Source organism: Saccostrea echinata, unplaced genomic scaffold (assembly GCF_033153115.1).
Source record: "Saccostrea echinata isolate AGI-Se365-2 ecotype Australia unplaced genomic scaffold, CSIRO_AGI_Sech_v1 ptg000009l, whole genome shotgun sequence".
Taxonomy (NCBI): Eukaryota; Metazoa; Mollusca; class Bivalvia; order Ostreida; family Ostreidae; genus Saccostrea; species Saccostrea echinata.
In genome coordinates this window covers 20,728,226-20,745,813 of record NW_026889758.1, presented here as the reverse complement: position 1 = coordinate 20,745,813, position 17,588 = coordinate 20,728,226, and the positions used below count along the sequence as shown (strand labels likewise).

Sequence of the window (17,588 nt, the reverse complement as noted above, 5' to 3'; positions counted from 1 at the left end):
TATACACAGTTTTTCATGACAAGACTTCAACATTGTGTCTTTAACTATGTTGCATGGTGTGTGGTTTTGATTCTGGCTACATGTAGCAACCTTTTATATGTATCATTCGTAAATTCGCCTCCAACAGCAAATAATTTGTTAAACCGTACATTGCGTTGTTTCCTGTTTGTAACAATGTCGTAACGAGGTCTTGGTGGATTAATATTTTTTTTTATCCAATTCTGTTCGAGAAGTAATTGACATCAAATTGTTTGACCACTGAGCTCTCTTAAAACGTCATCAGTCTACAAATTGTTTTAGAGCTACAAAATCCAGAGGTGAAGTAACAACGTGGAGCGCTTTCCTATGACGTACAGGATTATAACACTGGGAATTCTGCTTGAGCGGATGATAAATACATAACGATTCTACTGTTGATTTTTTCACTGAAGATGGATCATATAACTTTCTTACCCCCAACAATTTAAGCATGAAAATTGACAAATTTAAAACCCAGAGCTTATGGGGAGAAGAGGAAAATATAAAACTCCAGAGCCCATGGGAATAAAAGGAAAATATAAAACTCCAGAGCTCATGGGGAAAAAAGGAAAATATAAAAGCCCAGAGCTCATGGGAAAAAAGGAAAATATAATACCCAAAAGCTCATGGGGAAAAGGGAAAATAAACTTGAGCAGGAGGAAAATTCATTATAATACATTAAGAGGTCTTTGAAGGCGCATGTTATTGTCTCCGCATATATTATCGCCTTTACAAATATTGTCGATGACGATATAATGTGCAAAATTGCTGGACATGTTCTCGCGGATGGTGGGGGGTTGGGTTGGTTATACGTGCATATGATATCGCCGACGACAATATGTTCAGACCCTAGCCGCACATGTAGTCATGACCTTAGAGTTCACACAATGATAATGCTGATATCTTTAGCATTTGAAATAACTTAAAAAATTTATCGATTAGTTAATGAATAAATTCAATGACAGATTTATTGTCAATGACAACTGAATAAGCTATTTCAGGGAATTTTTGTCCCCCGCTTAAGGAAAAAAGAGAATGTTGGAAGACTGGAACGCAGACGGAGAAAGAAAAATAAGGTCGACCTTGACTTTCAGCTATTGACCTTAAACTCATAGGGGTCTTTTTTAAATGAAAGAAATTCGTGACCTTACCTTTCATTGCAAAGAGAGAGAATGAAGAGAGAAGTTATCATCTGAAAACTATATATACAATATATGAATTTCTGACCTTGGTCTTTGACTTTTGAACTTCAAAATCAGTAGTGGTCTTTTTGACTAAAGGTATAAGAATTTCATTGCAAAACCTCAAAGAAAAATAGTTATATCATCATTTTATGCAAGATATGAATTTTTTATCTTGAAATTTTGAACTTAAACTCAGTAGAGGTCTTTTTTAAGTCACTGCGAGTTATGATAAAAGATTTCATTGAAAAAGCTCAAGGAAAATTAAAGTTAGTATCTGGAAACCATTTTTTTCAATGTATGTATTTCTGGTCTTAACCTTGGACCTTTTGACCTAAAAATCAATAGGGGTCTTCTTGAAGTCACTGAGAGTTATGATATAAAATTTCATTGAAAATGCTGAAAGAGAAATACAGTTATTATATGTCGTTCATTGTCTGGACTAAAACCATTTTTTACAATATAGGAATTTCTGACCTTGACGTTTAACCTCTGACCTCAAAATCATTAGGAGTCTTTTTCAAGGTATTTAGAGTTATAAAATTTCATTAAAAAATCGAGGAAAACTTGAATAATCATCTTTGAAACAATTTTTGCAATGTATGAACGACCCTGACCTGCGAACCTTTGGCCTCAAAATCAATATGATTTTTTTATAAACCATAGGGAGTTGTATAAAATTTCATCGCAAAAGCTCATACTATTAAGGATTTTTGAGATATCGCACAGAAACGAAGTGTTGCACATAGTCGGAATGTATGGAATTTCTGACCTTGGCCCTTTGACCTTCTCACCTCAAAATCAATATTGGTCATTTTTAGGCACAGGGAGTTGTGATATTAAGTTTCATCGAAAAAAAAAGCTCAAAGAAAACTAAAATTATAATCTGGAAACTATTATTTGCAATGTATGAATTTGTGATCTTAACCTTTGACCTCAAATACCTGTAAGAGTTTATTATAAATGTCTCACGTAATTTATTATTCAGAGGTGCTGTCAAGTGATGAAGGAATGAAATATATTATTAAATTGTTGTAAGCTAAACCAAAATTACTATTTATGTATGATAAGAATGTAAAATGGTTTTAACGATCAAAATATTTTAGAAATCATAATGAAATACATGTACGTTTTGAATTTTTAAGAGTTATTTTCTGTAATATAAGGGGTGAAGCAAACATGATCACGTATTTCCCCCAAACTTTGTATACGTGAAAGCTTTCTTCAAGAAATAATTTTAGGATTTCCGGGATGTTATAAATGAACGATATCTACTGCAACGGGTCTCTTCACAAATTTGAAATCTTGCTGCGTATTCTTGCGGCAGTGTGGAATTATGTTTATTTCTGAAACTTCTCATATATACCAAAAATTCTATGGGAAATATACCTAATTTACTATCAACATGTTAGAGAAAAAGTGAAATTCATATTTTTACATAATGGATTTTCATTGATTCCCCTCCCCCCCCCCCCCCCCCCCATATGTTTTGAACATACATGCACCAGTTCTCGCTGCCATATGTTCTCCCCTCATATCCCCCAAATTCTGCCGATATATAGTACACTATAGAAAACAAAGCTACTTTATGGATGTGCTCCTCAATACTTGCGTCTGATGACTTTTTTTGGCTTGTCAAAGAATGTTTGCTCGGTAGTGCCCATCCAAACAGAAAATGTTTGGTTATCCATAGCAATCAAATGTTTGAATGATGAAGACCTACTTACGCATGAAGTTTCGAGAACGTCCGGGATCATGCGTGCCAAAAAATATGCTCCTTTAAAATAATTTACATGGCAACATTCTTTGAAAAAGCACATCTTCGACGACATTATGTGCCAATGGTTGATAGTTTGTGGAGTGCAGTTTTGCACATAAGGTCGCCAACAACAATTGGACAAGAAACAAAAATATGGTTGTCCAGCAAGTTTCATCTATTTGGTGTCGGGGGGGGGGGGGGTTGAAGAAATGAATCTTTGTTTACCAATATGTGATTCTTGTGTGTATTTTCTTCACATAACTTGACATACATGTACGTGTCACATAATGAAAATTATTTATTAACGAACCTGAAATATATTTTTTACTTACATATCATCGTCAAATACACAAATTTTTTTTTATTACTTATCAGTTGCTGAGAGCCGGTATAAAAGACGTTTAAAAAATTGATTGAAATCAACTTTCAATGGAATGTTGTGAATCCACAGTCCCAGTAATTAAAAGACCCCTTTTATGAATGATATTTACATTATAATGAACTCGTCCATTTTGTTTTTGTGTCTTTGTAAAAGTTTTATCTCTATATATACACCGTCCATGTTTGAAATTAAACTTACTTAACTGCTTAAAGATTTTTAAAATATTTCAAATACAATTTAATGTTAACTGTTATGAAATAAAACATTTATCACTTCTGGTTGGATTTTTCCTTATTCTTAGTGATTAATTACATTTTAATAGCCAATCCGAACTTGCAGGGAATTATTTATCTAAAATGTCAGTAAACTGAGGCATAATCTCTTTCTCTCTATAAATATATCAGGCGCGGATCCAGGAATTTTTTCCAGGAGGGGGGTTCCACCCCAGTCAAAAAAATTCCAACCTAGAAATTTCTTGACAAGGAAAAAAAATTAACTTCTTTCCCAAACTATCCTACCCAGAAAATTTCTTGATCAAAAAAAAAAAAAAGCTGTAAATTTTATACAATTGCTTCAATATATACTTTAAATAACTCTGCAAATTTTAAGGGAGGGGTCCGGACCCCCCCCCCCCCGACTCCCCTCTAGATCCGCGCATATATATATATATATATATATATATATATATATATATAAGGAAATAAGACAATTCAGCAAGAGTTTAATTAACACTACAAATGCTTTATTAGAAGCTACTGAACAGGGGAATTGGAATCCTTAGTCTTATAGTAAATACTAGTACGCATCATGACATGGAAATGAAGAGATATCTGCATATCATAATCATATCAAACACCTCAAGAATCATTAAAATTAGGATAAATATAGAATACACTATTTTACTTCTTCACTTTGACACAAAACCCATTGTGACATCACAGCAGTGGGACATGTAAAAAATATCCAATCCACGGGGATAAAGGAGTTAACATGTGATAAATACAATAATCTATTAGATAAATTTATTTACTCATCTTCTTAAAAAAAAAATAACCCAATAGACAGAAATCTCCTGTATTGTGCAGCTTCTTTATTTCAAAAAGAGAATAAAGTATGATGAGTTTGTCTTTTATGATTACTTATCCCCATGATTATATACATATACTATGGTCACTTCGTTGCAGAAAAATATTTCAAAAATGTATCAATAGATTCACTTTGAAAAATTGTGTATTATTTTTTAATCTAACATACTGAAAATGCAATTGGTCATATGTGCATATTACTACAAATGCACATTACAACAATTAACTATCACTCAATTACTACATATTTCACATGAAAACTGTTTATCATTCAGACTACCTTTAACTAGGATCACTTGAAACAAATTTTCTAACAATATTAAAAGTACTATTCACACATCATCTTTGTATTATCACACCATATCTGTTTTATATGGTAACAAGTCATCTTTGTATTATCACATCATATCTGTTTTATATGGTAACAAGTCATCTTTGTATTATCACATCATATCTGTTTTATATGGTAAAAAGTCTATATTCACCAAACAAAACAAAATCTTGCATATACGAAAAGTACATGTACACAATATCTACAATACTCAATTTTCACTGAGTGATACATGTACATGGCTATCAGATCAATTCTTCTTGGTAATGATGGAATATATAATTATAAATAAATAAATAAATAAATATATATATATATATATATATATATATATATATATATATATATATATATATATATATATATATATATATATATATATATAACTTATATATCAATATAATACATACATGTATATTTTTGTCAAATTCTATTGAAATGAGATCTTTATTCAGTAAATTAAGTATGATGTTTTTTGGCAAGGATCTACTTTGAGCTAATAATGAGGAAATAAAATTCCTCATGAGAATAAATAAACCAAAAAGCCTTTAAAACAATAAAAAATGCTGGACTTTTAAAAGAAAAAAAAGCTTTTCTAAAAAATAAAATGATCTACCATGAAAAATTGTTCAATACTGATTGTACATTGATAAATAAAATGACAGTGTTAAGAATCAACACCATCTAAGTGTATCTCCTCTTCTGACACTCCATTGACCTTGACCTTGCTGTTTGGGTCAGGGACAGTCACAATATGGTCTTGCAGTGGTTGGTTGTTGGTTTCTGGGAGACATAACATCAGAAATCCACACAACAGAGCAAGACCCCCAAACACAGCAAATGGTAGCACATCTAACGAACCTTTACTCTGAAATAGTTTAATGAAATTTCTAGTGTGCTACTGATATTAAATTCAACTTGCACAGTCTTCTCTCATGTACAATCACTACATTGCTACATCATACACACATTAATTTTGGTTGAATATAATTGCAAAATAATATTGTTAAGCATGGTGGATTTTGTACAACTAAACTTCAAGAATTAGGTTTTGTTGAAACAACAATTCCTGTTTTCCAATTCAGACTCACCAGTCGTACAATCTGTGGGGCTGCAATTCCTCCAATTCGGGCTGACATGGCACAGGCCCCTATACCGATATTCCTGAAATCATATTAACTGTCATTATAGCTATATCTACTTTCATTCTAAACCTTTTCCCATTATCATTTCTCTCAGAATTTGTTTTCTTTGTGTTCTCCTACCCTCTCCTCTGATGCCATACTCATGAAAAAATGTCAACAGACAAGGCTAACTTTACATTTAAGGTGGTATGGGATACCAAACAAAACTTATTTTACATACTTATTTACCCAAATAAGGAGGTTTCGAAATAATTCCACCTTTCAATATGTTAAATTGTGATTTTAACAATTTTTTTTATTATTTTAATGAGAAATACAAAAATTATTTTTTTCTTATATAATTCTTTTTTTCAAAAGCTTACCGGTAATATTATAGGCAAGAGTTTACTAATATAAAGTGTATATAAAAACCAAAATGACAAGAAATATGTCTTAAAATTTTTTTTAATTTTCAACAAAAAATAAGCGTAAAAAACGAGGAAAACTTTATTTCTTGAAAACAGACGGATAACATTTCATGAAAGTCTACAATTAGAATTATCTTAATATGTAAGCAAAGTGAAATAAACAAATTGAAAAAAATATATATAAAATGAAAATATAAGATGCATTTAAAATTTTTTTAATTAAAAGATCCAAACTGAAGAATTATCCTTCTTTATTTTCCAAGGGTTGAAAAAACCTGGGTGCTATTTCAGAAATGATGAGCATTTTTTCCCAAACTTAAAAAATTCACATTTTCTTTCAGTGGTAGTTTTCAACTTTGAACTATTTTGAAAACAATGCATGGACAATCGCTTTCCTAGATGTGTCTCATTCAGAGCAATTGCATTCATCTAAAAGTTTTGGGACTATATACAACAGCTAGCTGATTTGTGACCAAACAGTTACTTCTTGAATTAAATAACAAAGAAGACCAGCTCTCGTTAACGTGATAATTGATCGGTCATAATTCAGCACAATGTGAAGTAATCACACTTATTCATGCCTCATCGCACACAAGGTGCTGTACAGTTACTCAAACAATTGAAATACAGCTTTTGCTTAAAAGTGTTCAAAAGCAGCAATGTTTAAACTATCTTTTACAGGGGTTTGCTTTTTAAATGTCCGTAGTACAATTATAAGTAAATTTATATACTTGAGATCTTTTTGTCTATTTTAACTAAAATGCCGACTTATGAGAATTTGCACTGAAATAGCTTCAGAGTGTTCTTTAAACGGTGTATCTACAAATTTTGACCCGATAATAAGCACTCATGCAAATCAAAACAATACTTCAAACGGAAATACGTCATAACGTGGAGGTACATGTATCCCATACATGTACTACCTTAAGCTTTATTGCTTGACAACACCAGATATTTATTGATATATTTTATATATACAAGCTATCTATCTTGGACCATCTTATTGACTTCTAAATGGAAGAAACATAGCTGTCGATCACCCTGCATGTGAGGGAGACATCATAAATTTTCTCCCTGCATGTGACATACTCTCGACCAATCAGATTGGCTATATTATTCTGAAAGATAATAATATACATTTATTGTTTGGGTTCAAGGGCAACATGTGTTTTGTCAAACACAATAACCAAACTAACAGCCTAAGACAAACAGTTTGGTTTAAAATTGCATTTTGCCAGAGAACACAGTCAATTAATTTTCTGTTATATCTTTTACTTTATATTTTGACATATCTTGCGCCTGCTTCCGTGTTTGAAATAATTGATGTAAATTTTACCCGCACTGTAGATTAAACTCAGTTAATTCCATAACTGTCACACACCAATGAATGCAAATAAGATATCTTGTAGCTGCTCCAGTGTGACGTAAAAACGTCATAGTGGTTCAATATCTCATCGACAGGTCCAATTTCTAACTCTGGGGTCCGATAATTTTTTTTTTTTTTTTTGACTGCTCATTAAAACATTAAAAGTTTTTGACTTTTCTTTAGAATGGATTTATATAAGAAACAATTTCTCTGTACTGACCTGATTACTGTTGGGAAGGTCTCAGCAGAAAACACCTGAGTGGCTGCCCATCCACCAGATATAGCGGACTTTCCAATCATCGCAACAACAATTATGGAGACAATCTGAGATTCATCTACAAGTACAACAACAAAGGAAAATTTTACTACCACAGTAAAATAAGATCTGTATTGTTCATGCATTCATGCTTTATTTCAACTTTGAAAAAAAAACCAAACACCTGAAATCACTCATTTTGCCCTTGGGTGATGACTTGAATAAATTTAATTGTAAAGTACATGGAATATCATAATGACTATGTACAAGTTTGCTGAAAATCTGTATGGTAGCACGCATGGATCAGCAATTTTTCCAAGCCTCTTTCCTTTACTTCATAAGCTTCATAAATAAGATGCTCCCTACCGGATTAAGAGGGGCCCACGTTTTCTTACTTTACTATGTACATTTAATAAGTGCACAAATTCTGAGAAGTCTGGACCCCTCATATTCAATTCATAGACCAACATACTATTTTTGTGTAACTATCTAACATTTGACCCCCCCCCCCCCAAAAAAAAAAAACACACAAAACAGTCAAAATGAACACATAATTTGCATACTGACAGCTGTGCAGAAATACAAATCAGTACATTTACCAGTAAGTATACATTTATGTCTCTCCCTTACCTATTAATGAAATGACTAGAACAGCTACACATGAGATTCCTGCCAATAACATTAGAGACAGAGTGATTTTCCTCCTTCCAAATCGATTGTTTAATGCCACTACAAAAACCAAGGCTGGAATTTCTACTAAACCTGAAATGAACACATTAAGGTGTAGATTCCCTGCTAAGTTGCTGGTGTTGAAGTTTAACCCGTAATATACTGAGCTGGAAACAAACCTGAAAAGATGAAGGAAAAAATAATGTTACAAGACAATTTTATCAATGTTTTTGAAGGAACTTTTCCTATTGGTCATGTCGAATATCGGCATTTTGTAAGTAAAAGAATGTATTACTTTTTAACCTACCAGCCATACATGACTATAAGAGAATTTTTGGACATGCTCCATGTCCTAAATAAATGCCAGTAACTGAAGTTTTTGTATCTTTTCTCAGGTTGACTTCTGACCTGCAAATGTTATACCAGTAATTCAATCAAAAATGAAACCCACCAAATGGTCACATTAAACTTTCTTTACGTAAATGACTTATATATGTACCTCAGACTCCATTTCTAATGTAGACAGGTCTGGTAAACTAATTTCATTATATTCCGCTATCTTTTTTAAAACAGCCTTTGCTTCGTGGAATCTTCCTTTGCTCAACAACCATCTTGGACTCTCTGGTACGAACCTGCACAGATAAAAACCAGTGTCCTATTACAATGAACATGCATTTATATAAATAAAAAAATACCAGAGTTTGTTTGAATAAAAAGTATAATGCAAAAGTTAACGTAGATTGTATCTAACCTTGAGAAAATAACAATTACATATAAGAATCAAATACATGTACAAACAAGGGATAAAAATCAAGTATGATTCTTAATTAATCTTACCACCATGTAAAAAGCATGAATACTCCTGCAACTGAGGTACTTATAATAAGGTATCTCCAGTTGGTAATGAAGTACCCCCATATTGCCAGTGTCATCAATCCCACAGCCCAGAACCCCACACACCCACAGAATGTCCTCCAATCAGGTGTCACAAACTCCAGGGGGAGCACAAAATTTACCACCATCACACCTACAAAGAGTGACATAAAAATAAACTCAATCTTTATTTTGAAGCATAGGACATCATTTTTTTTAAGAATGGGTAATTCAGAGCTACTGCCGAATCATCATTTGTGAGGGATAAATATTTCTGATTTTTGTGGGTCACTCCTCCCCATGAACAAACTTTTTCAAAGTATTGATTCAGAGAACTTCTGAATATACAAGTTACCAACCAAAATAAAATGTCCCCATGAACCAGTAAAATTTTGGTTATCCATGAACATTGACACCCCCCATTCAAAATAAACGATGCAACAGTATTCTTTTTATCAATATTAAAGTTGTTTATTATTATTAAAGACTTACTTCCCACAAGTCCACCGATGAAAAATCTAAAGGCCGCAAATAACTGCCATGAATTAGCAAATGCGCTGCCCAGAGAAAAGGCAAGCAGCAAAGAATAGGCAATATATAGAAGCTTTCTGCGACCAAAGATATCAGCCAGCTGTCCCATAAGAAGAGCTCCAACAAGCAGACCACACATCTGGATTGTGGTGATGGTACTGGGGATTTTCATCCTGTCACACACCAGTGACCACTGCAAGTATAGACACCATCATTTTAATCACTGCTAATTTTCCTCTCAATGTCTGACATTTCACAACTTAGTATTTGAAGAATGATATAATCAAAAAACTAGAAAATTACTATAGGAAACTTTCATTCTTCTGCCATACATATTGCAAAAATAATTTGTTAAAACATTTCTAGAGATTTGTTATGTTTTGCTCAAAAACTTAAGTTTTAGATAAAATAATTAAAAATTGAATTTCATTTTCAAACATGTACTGGTAAAATATATTGTACCTGCAATTTAAAAGAAAATCAAAAGTTTTAAAACATGTTTAGAAACTTTAAGATGATTAATTATCAAAATGATTTGCCAATCAAGAGATTTTATTTAGGAATGGGTATCATCAAAAATTTTGTGTTGGGATGTATGACGATTCTCCCCAAAAACATTACAATAATATCATGATATATTTACTATGATTTGAAATGAATTTCCATAATTTTTCTTTAATTTTTCTTTGATTTGAAAAGAATTTCCATAATTTTTTTTTCTATTATTTTTACCAGGATTTGAAATGAATTTCCATAATTTTTCTTTCAAATATGCTGTAAACTCATAACTTCACTTTTTAATTTTTATCATTGTTTATTTGAATTTATATAAGAAAAAAGCAAGTTTGGATGCTAGGATGTTGTTGTTTGACTGTTTTACTACATTCTTTACAATTCAAATCAAAAGTTTTACAAATAAATGAATTAATTCCAGATTTTATAATTATGTACCAAATACTGGTATTTAAGCCTCCATATCACAATATGTTTCACACAATATTAACAAAATCACACATCCCTATAGTTCTTAGTTTTCCTTAGAAATGATCTTCATTTTAATTCTGCTAATCCTTCCTAAATTTTCTAAAGAAATCTGGCAATGAATATATTTTTCTGTCACTTATTAAAAAGCTCAGATGGAATTGGAATGATAGAACTACTGAAACAAAATACAAAAAAGCAAATGATTAGTCATCATACTTTACCAATTTCATGGTGGAGGGCTTAACAAGTTCAAAATTGTTAGCAAGCTTACTTTAGCAGATAGCTTAAATTATTTCAGAAGCCATCAGTGTAGTAACAATGTATACCTACTAATGAAGTGTGTCCCTATTCAAATGTACCTAAACCATATACCAGTATCTAAAATCAATCATCATCACCTTGATCATTTCACATTTCACAAATAATGTAATCTGATTTTTTTTTCCATAGGGTCATAATTACAAGGAATTACAATTCCTGTTCAATCCATGGGTAGAAAAATCTAAATTATTCTGAATTCTCTTGGACTGGCATATTTGTATGTCTTAAATGCACTTTAAGTATGCTGTGACCAATTTATGCAAAAAAAAAAAGTTAACAGATAGTGTAAATTAATTTTACACATAAACATAGGTAATCAGAGATTACAGAGCTTACCTCAACGAATGTTGTCTTTATGGTCAAGATCTAGTGAATGAAAGGTGCCCACAGATTTCTCAAATTTGAGATACACATTCTTTTAATGATTCTTTACGAATATAGTTTGGTAGAATAAGGTGTATCCGGACATAGTTTTGGGGTAAACTCATCGAAAGCATATTATAAACTGCCCATTTTCAATGAAAAATGAAGAAAGTCTGGTATAAATATGGGAGTTTTTTCTATTTCAGACAAAGGAAATGTATCAATATTGCCTACAGTCTCTCAGAAAACGGTTTTTCATATCTTCTTGATCTCTACTTTGAAATGATATTAAATGGAATAAGGGTATCGGTGTTACATTTGGCATGATTTCAAATTTAAATTCCATGAAAGTGCTTTATTTTCTACATAATTCTATTGAAGCCGTAAAGTACGGGAAAAACTAAGTTTAAATCAATTATGACGTCATAATGAATTTAGCACCAAGAAGAAAGTCTAAGCTCATTTACTAGATCTTGACCTTAAGGTAAGTCGCGGGTTTACTGCATAAAAATTCTTACGAGAAAACATATCCTGAAAATTTGATATAATGTTCCTTAGAATTTGCGGCATATTATCTGAAATTTTTATTAAATTTTGCCTACGTGATTTTAACGCTATATTACTATAGAAATATATGGGAAAATGACGTTTTTAAAACAATTTTACCGAAAGAGTTTCCTTAGAAAAGGTCGGATAACTTTTTAAAGATGTAGACGAATTACTCAGAAATTTCAAAATATCATCAATATGTCTTCTCACTAGTTTTTTTGCTAAATAATTTTAAAGTTTGACTAAAACGTCATATATATTGAATGTAATCACGTTTACATATAAATATCTTTATATTTGTAATATACAAGATCTAAAAGGTGACATAGATGCACACTGTAAGTTTATTCAGCATTTCACTTACTGCAGAAACGTGTTTGGAAGAACAGCTACTTATCTTCTCTAGTATTATGAAATTCACATTCTGTCCACGAAGTCAGAACGAATGCTATATTGATAGAAACATTCTTCGTGCATTAGAATTAATATGCAGCGACAACACTGCAATTGATAATAAATTAATTCAAGTAATGTAAGGATCTTCAAGTTCATTATTAAGATTTCAAATATAAATCACGTGAATTATTACTTCATTTGAAATCGGTCAAAAAAACAAAACAAAAAACAAACAAACAAAAAAAAAACACCCAATTACTGAGGAGGGGAAGGGGTACCGGCAATGTTCTTTTTATATCAATCGCAATTTAATATATAGGTCGAACTCTCAAACATTTGTTCTTTCTTTTTTTGTTCTTCTTTATCAATTTTTCATCCGCAAAATTTAAAATTCTTGCATTCAGCTTATATACAGACAGCTTAATTTTGTTATAGAAAAAATTGTACTTGATACTTGTATTTCGTAATATATACATGTAGTATATTAATATATGTTTAGAGTGTCATAAAGGTCCAATATGCCGGATGTCTGTATAAATTTATTTTAACATGTTTAATGCATTTCACTATGATAAATCAATTCCTTGCTAGCCTACATATAGAGAACGACTTTATGAGATTCAAATACAAAATATTTTTTTAAAAAAGAGGAAAATGCATATAATTAAATTTCATCCCTTTTTAGTGTTGAGGATTGATTTTATCCTAAAAATAACAAATTTGTTTTTTTGGGGTTTTTTTTCAGCTGTGATGAGCAAACATGGTGCATTACGCACCTTCCCTTCGTTGCAAATTACGTGCATACATACAACCTTTAAAATTTTTGGCTTAGCAGTTTACGGTAACTTTCATTTTGCATGCCATATCTTTAATTAACACTGACTCATTTTGATTGACCATTAGCAGTTTAGTATCATTTACAATATAAATTATTCCTTGCATTGGGCATTTATTATGTTTTATTAGTTTGTTCTTATACATTACACATATTATCAGAGCAGAATTAAAACTTATAATACTCTTGGTTCATACATTTACGACAATACAATTATGGACAATAACATGTACTTTCTACGCTTTGTATGGACTAGATTCTATTGCTAAAGTAATTTTCAGAGAAATAAATGGGAAGCAATGCAACATCGCCTTTGTGATGTAACTGACGTCTAACCAAATGTGCACAAAACAACCGCTCGAATCGTCGAAATTGTGTACCGAAATTGATGACAAAAGCAAACCCGCGACCTACCTTAAGTAAGGCAAAGTCCCAAACTAATAATCTAGTAGTGTGCATCCCTAGATGTAACATTTATGCAATTTTGGTTTGATAGGGCTTGCAGTTAAACTAGTCACTCATCAAGAAAATACAAGTCATATCCAGCATCTGAAGCAAGTTTGACAGTGTTCATCCCATGATGCATCATCCAGGCAAGTTTGGTCCAGATAGCCCTTATAGTTTACTTAAACCTGGTCACTCATCTAGAAAATGTAGGTCAGATACAGCATCCAAAGCAAGCCTGGTAGTGTGCATCTTTAGATGTATCATTCATGCAAGTTTGATCAAGATGGGGCTTATAGTTACTTATAAATGAGACCCGCTCCAAAAACTTTAACCTGGTCACTCATCCAGAAAATGTAGGTCAAATCCAGCATCTAAAGCAAAACCAGTGGTGTGCATCCTTAGATATATATCATCTATGCAAATTTGGTCAAGATAGGGCTTATAGTTACTTTTAAATGAGACCTGCTCCAAAAACTTTAACCTGGTCACTCATCCAGAAAATGTAGGTCAGATCCAGCATCCAAAGCAAGTCCAGTAGTGTGCATCCTTAGATGTATCATCCATGCAAGTTTGGTCAACATAGGGCTTATAGTTACTTGGAAATGAGACCTGCTCAAAAACTTTAAACTGGTCACTCATCTAAAAAATGTAGTTCAGATCCAGCATCCGAAGCAAGTGTGGTAGTGTGCATCCTTAGATGTATCATCCATGCAAATTTGGTCAATATAGGGCTTAGAGTTTCTTGGAAATGAGACCTGCTCCAAAAACTTTAACCTGCTCCAAGAACTTTAACCTGCTCCAAAAACATTAACCTGGCCATTCTTTAGCTGAAAATGCAGCATCTGAAACCTTGCCTGGTACAATGAAACACACTAGAAGCATCCTCCATGCATCTCTAAATAATATAGGGCATAAAAGTACTTGAAAGTACTTGAAAAGAAATCTGCTCCAAAAACTTTAACCTGGGATGCTGAGGGTATTACATAAGCTCCCCCAACTGAAGTGAGCTAAAAATGTATTTCAATCTACAGTACATGTATGATGAAATGCTACAGTAGCCTGCAGTACCCCTTACCTCACTAACAATGGACTGGATGTCTTCAGAAAACACAGCTCCGGGACAAAGTGTGTCACTTTCTGAGCACTGTTTTGCTGATAATGCAACATTTTTTTCCAGTGATGATTTGTTTGTTAGAGTGGCATTAGAATCACTGAATTCTGGACATTTCCACTCTGGTGCAATATTCAAGAAGATAGGAAGAAGCATAGCCCATGCTGCAGGGGTCTCAAACATGCTGACCAATATAAATACACGCTTCTGGTATGCTCCAAAGGACCCAAGCTGTCGTAGAATACTTTCAAATTCTGACATCCTGAAAAGTGCTCACTCTGTGTTTTAATCCACCAATATCAGGTAGTTCTCATCACACTAGCTGGAGTGCATTCTCTTGATTAAATGGAAAACTTGGGTCATTTTTCAAAAATCACATTGATGTCACTTTATGTATCCATGTCTGGTTTATTCAGAATATCATTCCACTGTTTATAATGATGATTAGTTCTTTTTGTCTACTTTAATCTACAAATAAAGTTTTGCATGCATATTAACTGCAGTATGTATGTTAAAATGTCCTATATAAATAACATGTATATTTCATCTCTACAGAAAATAAACATGTCAGGAAAATGACAGAAATTTTATAAACACAAATGGTATTAAAAGTTATACACAAGGTGTATTTACAAATTTAACTTAGGACCCTTAAGGGCCAGGATTACATATAATATGTGTTCAATTAATGTAAAATTATTTTGCTTGGTGCAATGCACTCTGAAAAGCAGAATACTTATGGACATTGAACCCAATACCCCTGCATTACTAGACAGGTGCTCCAATCACTAAGCTATTCAGGCTGATATCCATACAGGCTGAAGCACTACATTCCTCCCTCCTTAAATTGTTCTCACCCTTAAAGACACCAATTTCTTAGCCCTGGCAGGTCACCATCATCAGCAAGTCGGGGTGGTCAAAGGCACCAAAAAAGCAAATGTAATAGGAAAATAGAAAAATTTATGTCTGAACCTAGAATTGAATTTGAGACCACTGCATAATACTCGAGTAAGGTACTCCAAATGCCAAGCAGCCAGGCCGACACATCCAGGTCCATACAACCCAAACAACCGTGTACGTTCTCAAATCCTATGTACATGGCACCAATGTAACAGGAAAAGAAATTTATGGCTGGACCAGAAACTTAATCTGGGACTCCTGTATTACTAGTAAGGTGCTCTAATCACTGAGCTTTCCTGGCTAATAGCAATGGTTCAATATAGCCCAAGCACAAAATTAAAACACTGATCAATAATTATTCTGTTTCTCCCCTTTGCATTGATCTCAAGGTAATATCACTTTTGACTGCAAAATAGGTCAATATCATGGCCACTTTTATCATTTGATATATTCTTTTGATATGAACATGTATAATGTGTATCACCAATTCTCAGAATATATCCTTCACTCAAGTAAAGGTTAAATAAAAATTATGAAAACTCAGTTGTAGCAAAATTATTTCAATAAATTCATCATCTTTCTACAAAGAAATCACCAGCATAATATAACTTTTTGTAAGTTATAAATATTAGGCCTATTACAATACACTAGTTGAGATACATGGCACTGAAAAAATATTATAGTATCTCATTAAACCAAATTAATGAAAAATAAAATAAACAAACTGACACAAAAAAATTAACAAAATGTATTTGTGAAACACCGATGCCCCTATATGGCAGCTCATAATGAAGGCTTAAGTTTCTCAAATGCAAGTCAAACTTCAAGGTCAAGAGATCAAAACTGTTGGTACCAAAGAAAAAGGTTGTATCACAAGGAATGCACAAATGAAAGATGACCAAACTCAAAGGTCAAGGTCAAAATTGTTCATACCCAAAGGAAGGTCTTGTCACAAGGAATACACATACCATGGCACCAATCGTTCAAAAGTTATGACCAAGCTTAAAGTTTGATAAATTTTGCAAAAGTGGGTCAAATTCCAAAGTCAAGAGGTCAAATGTTGAAACCCAAATATAGGACTTGTCACAAGGAATACACATGTGAAATATGAAAGCCATGCCATGGCTCCAAAAAAATCAAAAATTAACGGCAAGGTTAAAGTTTTTGCGGACAAGCAGACAGTCGGATGGAGCAAAAACTATATGCCCCCGAATCTTCGATTATGGAACATAAAAAGAACGTGGCCAAAAAAAAAAACAATCGGGCTCGGCATTCATATTTTTCTAAGCACATGTTAGAAAACATGAAATTTTCACAATAAATAATAATACTAAAATTAATACATGAAATTCTCCGTCCTCGTCCACACCTTACTTTAAAATGAAACACATCCTCGTGAGGTTATATAGGTAAGTGAAATGTGGTGCAATATCCGGACGTGTCGCAATAGCCGGCATTGAATTTTCTCGGAACACCTCGGTCGTTTTTTTTTTCATCATAGCACTGGTTCTCTGACCCGGTCCTACTAAACAGAGAACCCTAGAGAACTCTAGAGAACCCTAGAGAACTCAAGGTTTATTTGGTCAATTCAAATAAATTTTATGCATAATTGAGTTTATTCTTACTTTATAAATCGTATTCTATCTATAAAATCAATAACAATATTATTTTATGGATGT

General features: G+C 32.6%; 1 protein-coding gene across 3 annotated transcripts; it reads right to left on the bottom strand.

The window, feature by feature from the left end:
• Nucleotides 1–5,218: 5,218 nt before the first annotated feature.
• On the bottom strand, nucleotides 5,219–17,371 carry LOC133181990 (organic cation transporter-like protein). Of its 3 annotated transcripts, none has more exons than XM_061316674.1 (10): nucleotides 17,284–17,371; nucleotides 14,974–15,477; nucleotides 9,965–10,196; nucleotides 9,437–9,626; nucleotides 9,099–9,231; nucleotides 8,907–9,007; nucleotides 8,561–8,778; nucleotides 7,895–8,009; nucleotides 5,848–5,920; nucleotides 5,219–5,624 (listed from the first exon to the last, which is right to left on the bottom strand). In XM_061316674.1, exons 2-10 carry the CDS (start codon nucleotides 15,268–15,270, stop codon nucleotides 5,424–5,426), a joined length of 1,560 nt encoding a protein of 519 aa, XP_061172658.1. In that variant the 5' UTR covers nucleotides 15,271–15,477; nucleotides 17,284–17,371; the 3' UTR covers nucleotides 5,219–5,423. The 3 variants fall into 3 exon arrangements, with proteins under 3 accessions (XP_061172658.1, XP_061172657.1, XP_061172659.1); XM_061316673.1 differs by having other exon boundaries at nucleotides 17,253–17,349; XM_061316675.1 differs by lacking the exon at nucleotides 17,284–17,371 and adding an exon at nucleotides 15,768–15,808.
• Nucleotides 17,372–17,588: the final 217 nt, after the last annotated feature.

Coding starts and splice junctions, on each gene's coding strand:
- LOC133181990 (XM_061316674.1), bottom strand. CDS start 15,270: ATGTCAGAATTTGAAAGTATTCTACGACAGCTTGGGTCCTTTGGAGCA. Junction 9,008..9,098: donor CATTAGAAATGGAGTCTGAG/GTACATATATAA, acceptor TAACATTTGCAG/GTCAGAAGTCAACCTGAGAA. Junction 8,010..8,560: donor TCTAGTCATTTCATTAATAG/GTAAGGGAGAGA, acceptor TTGTACTTGTAG/ATGAATCTCAGATTGTCTCC.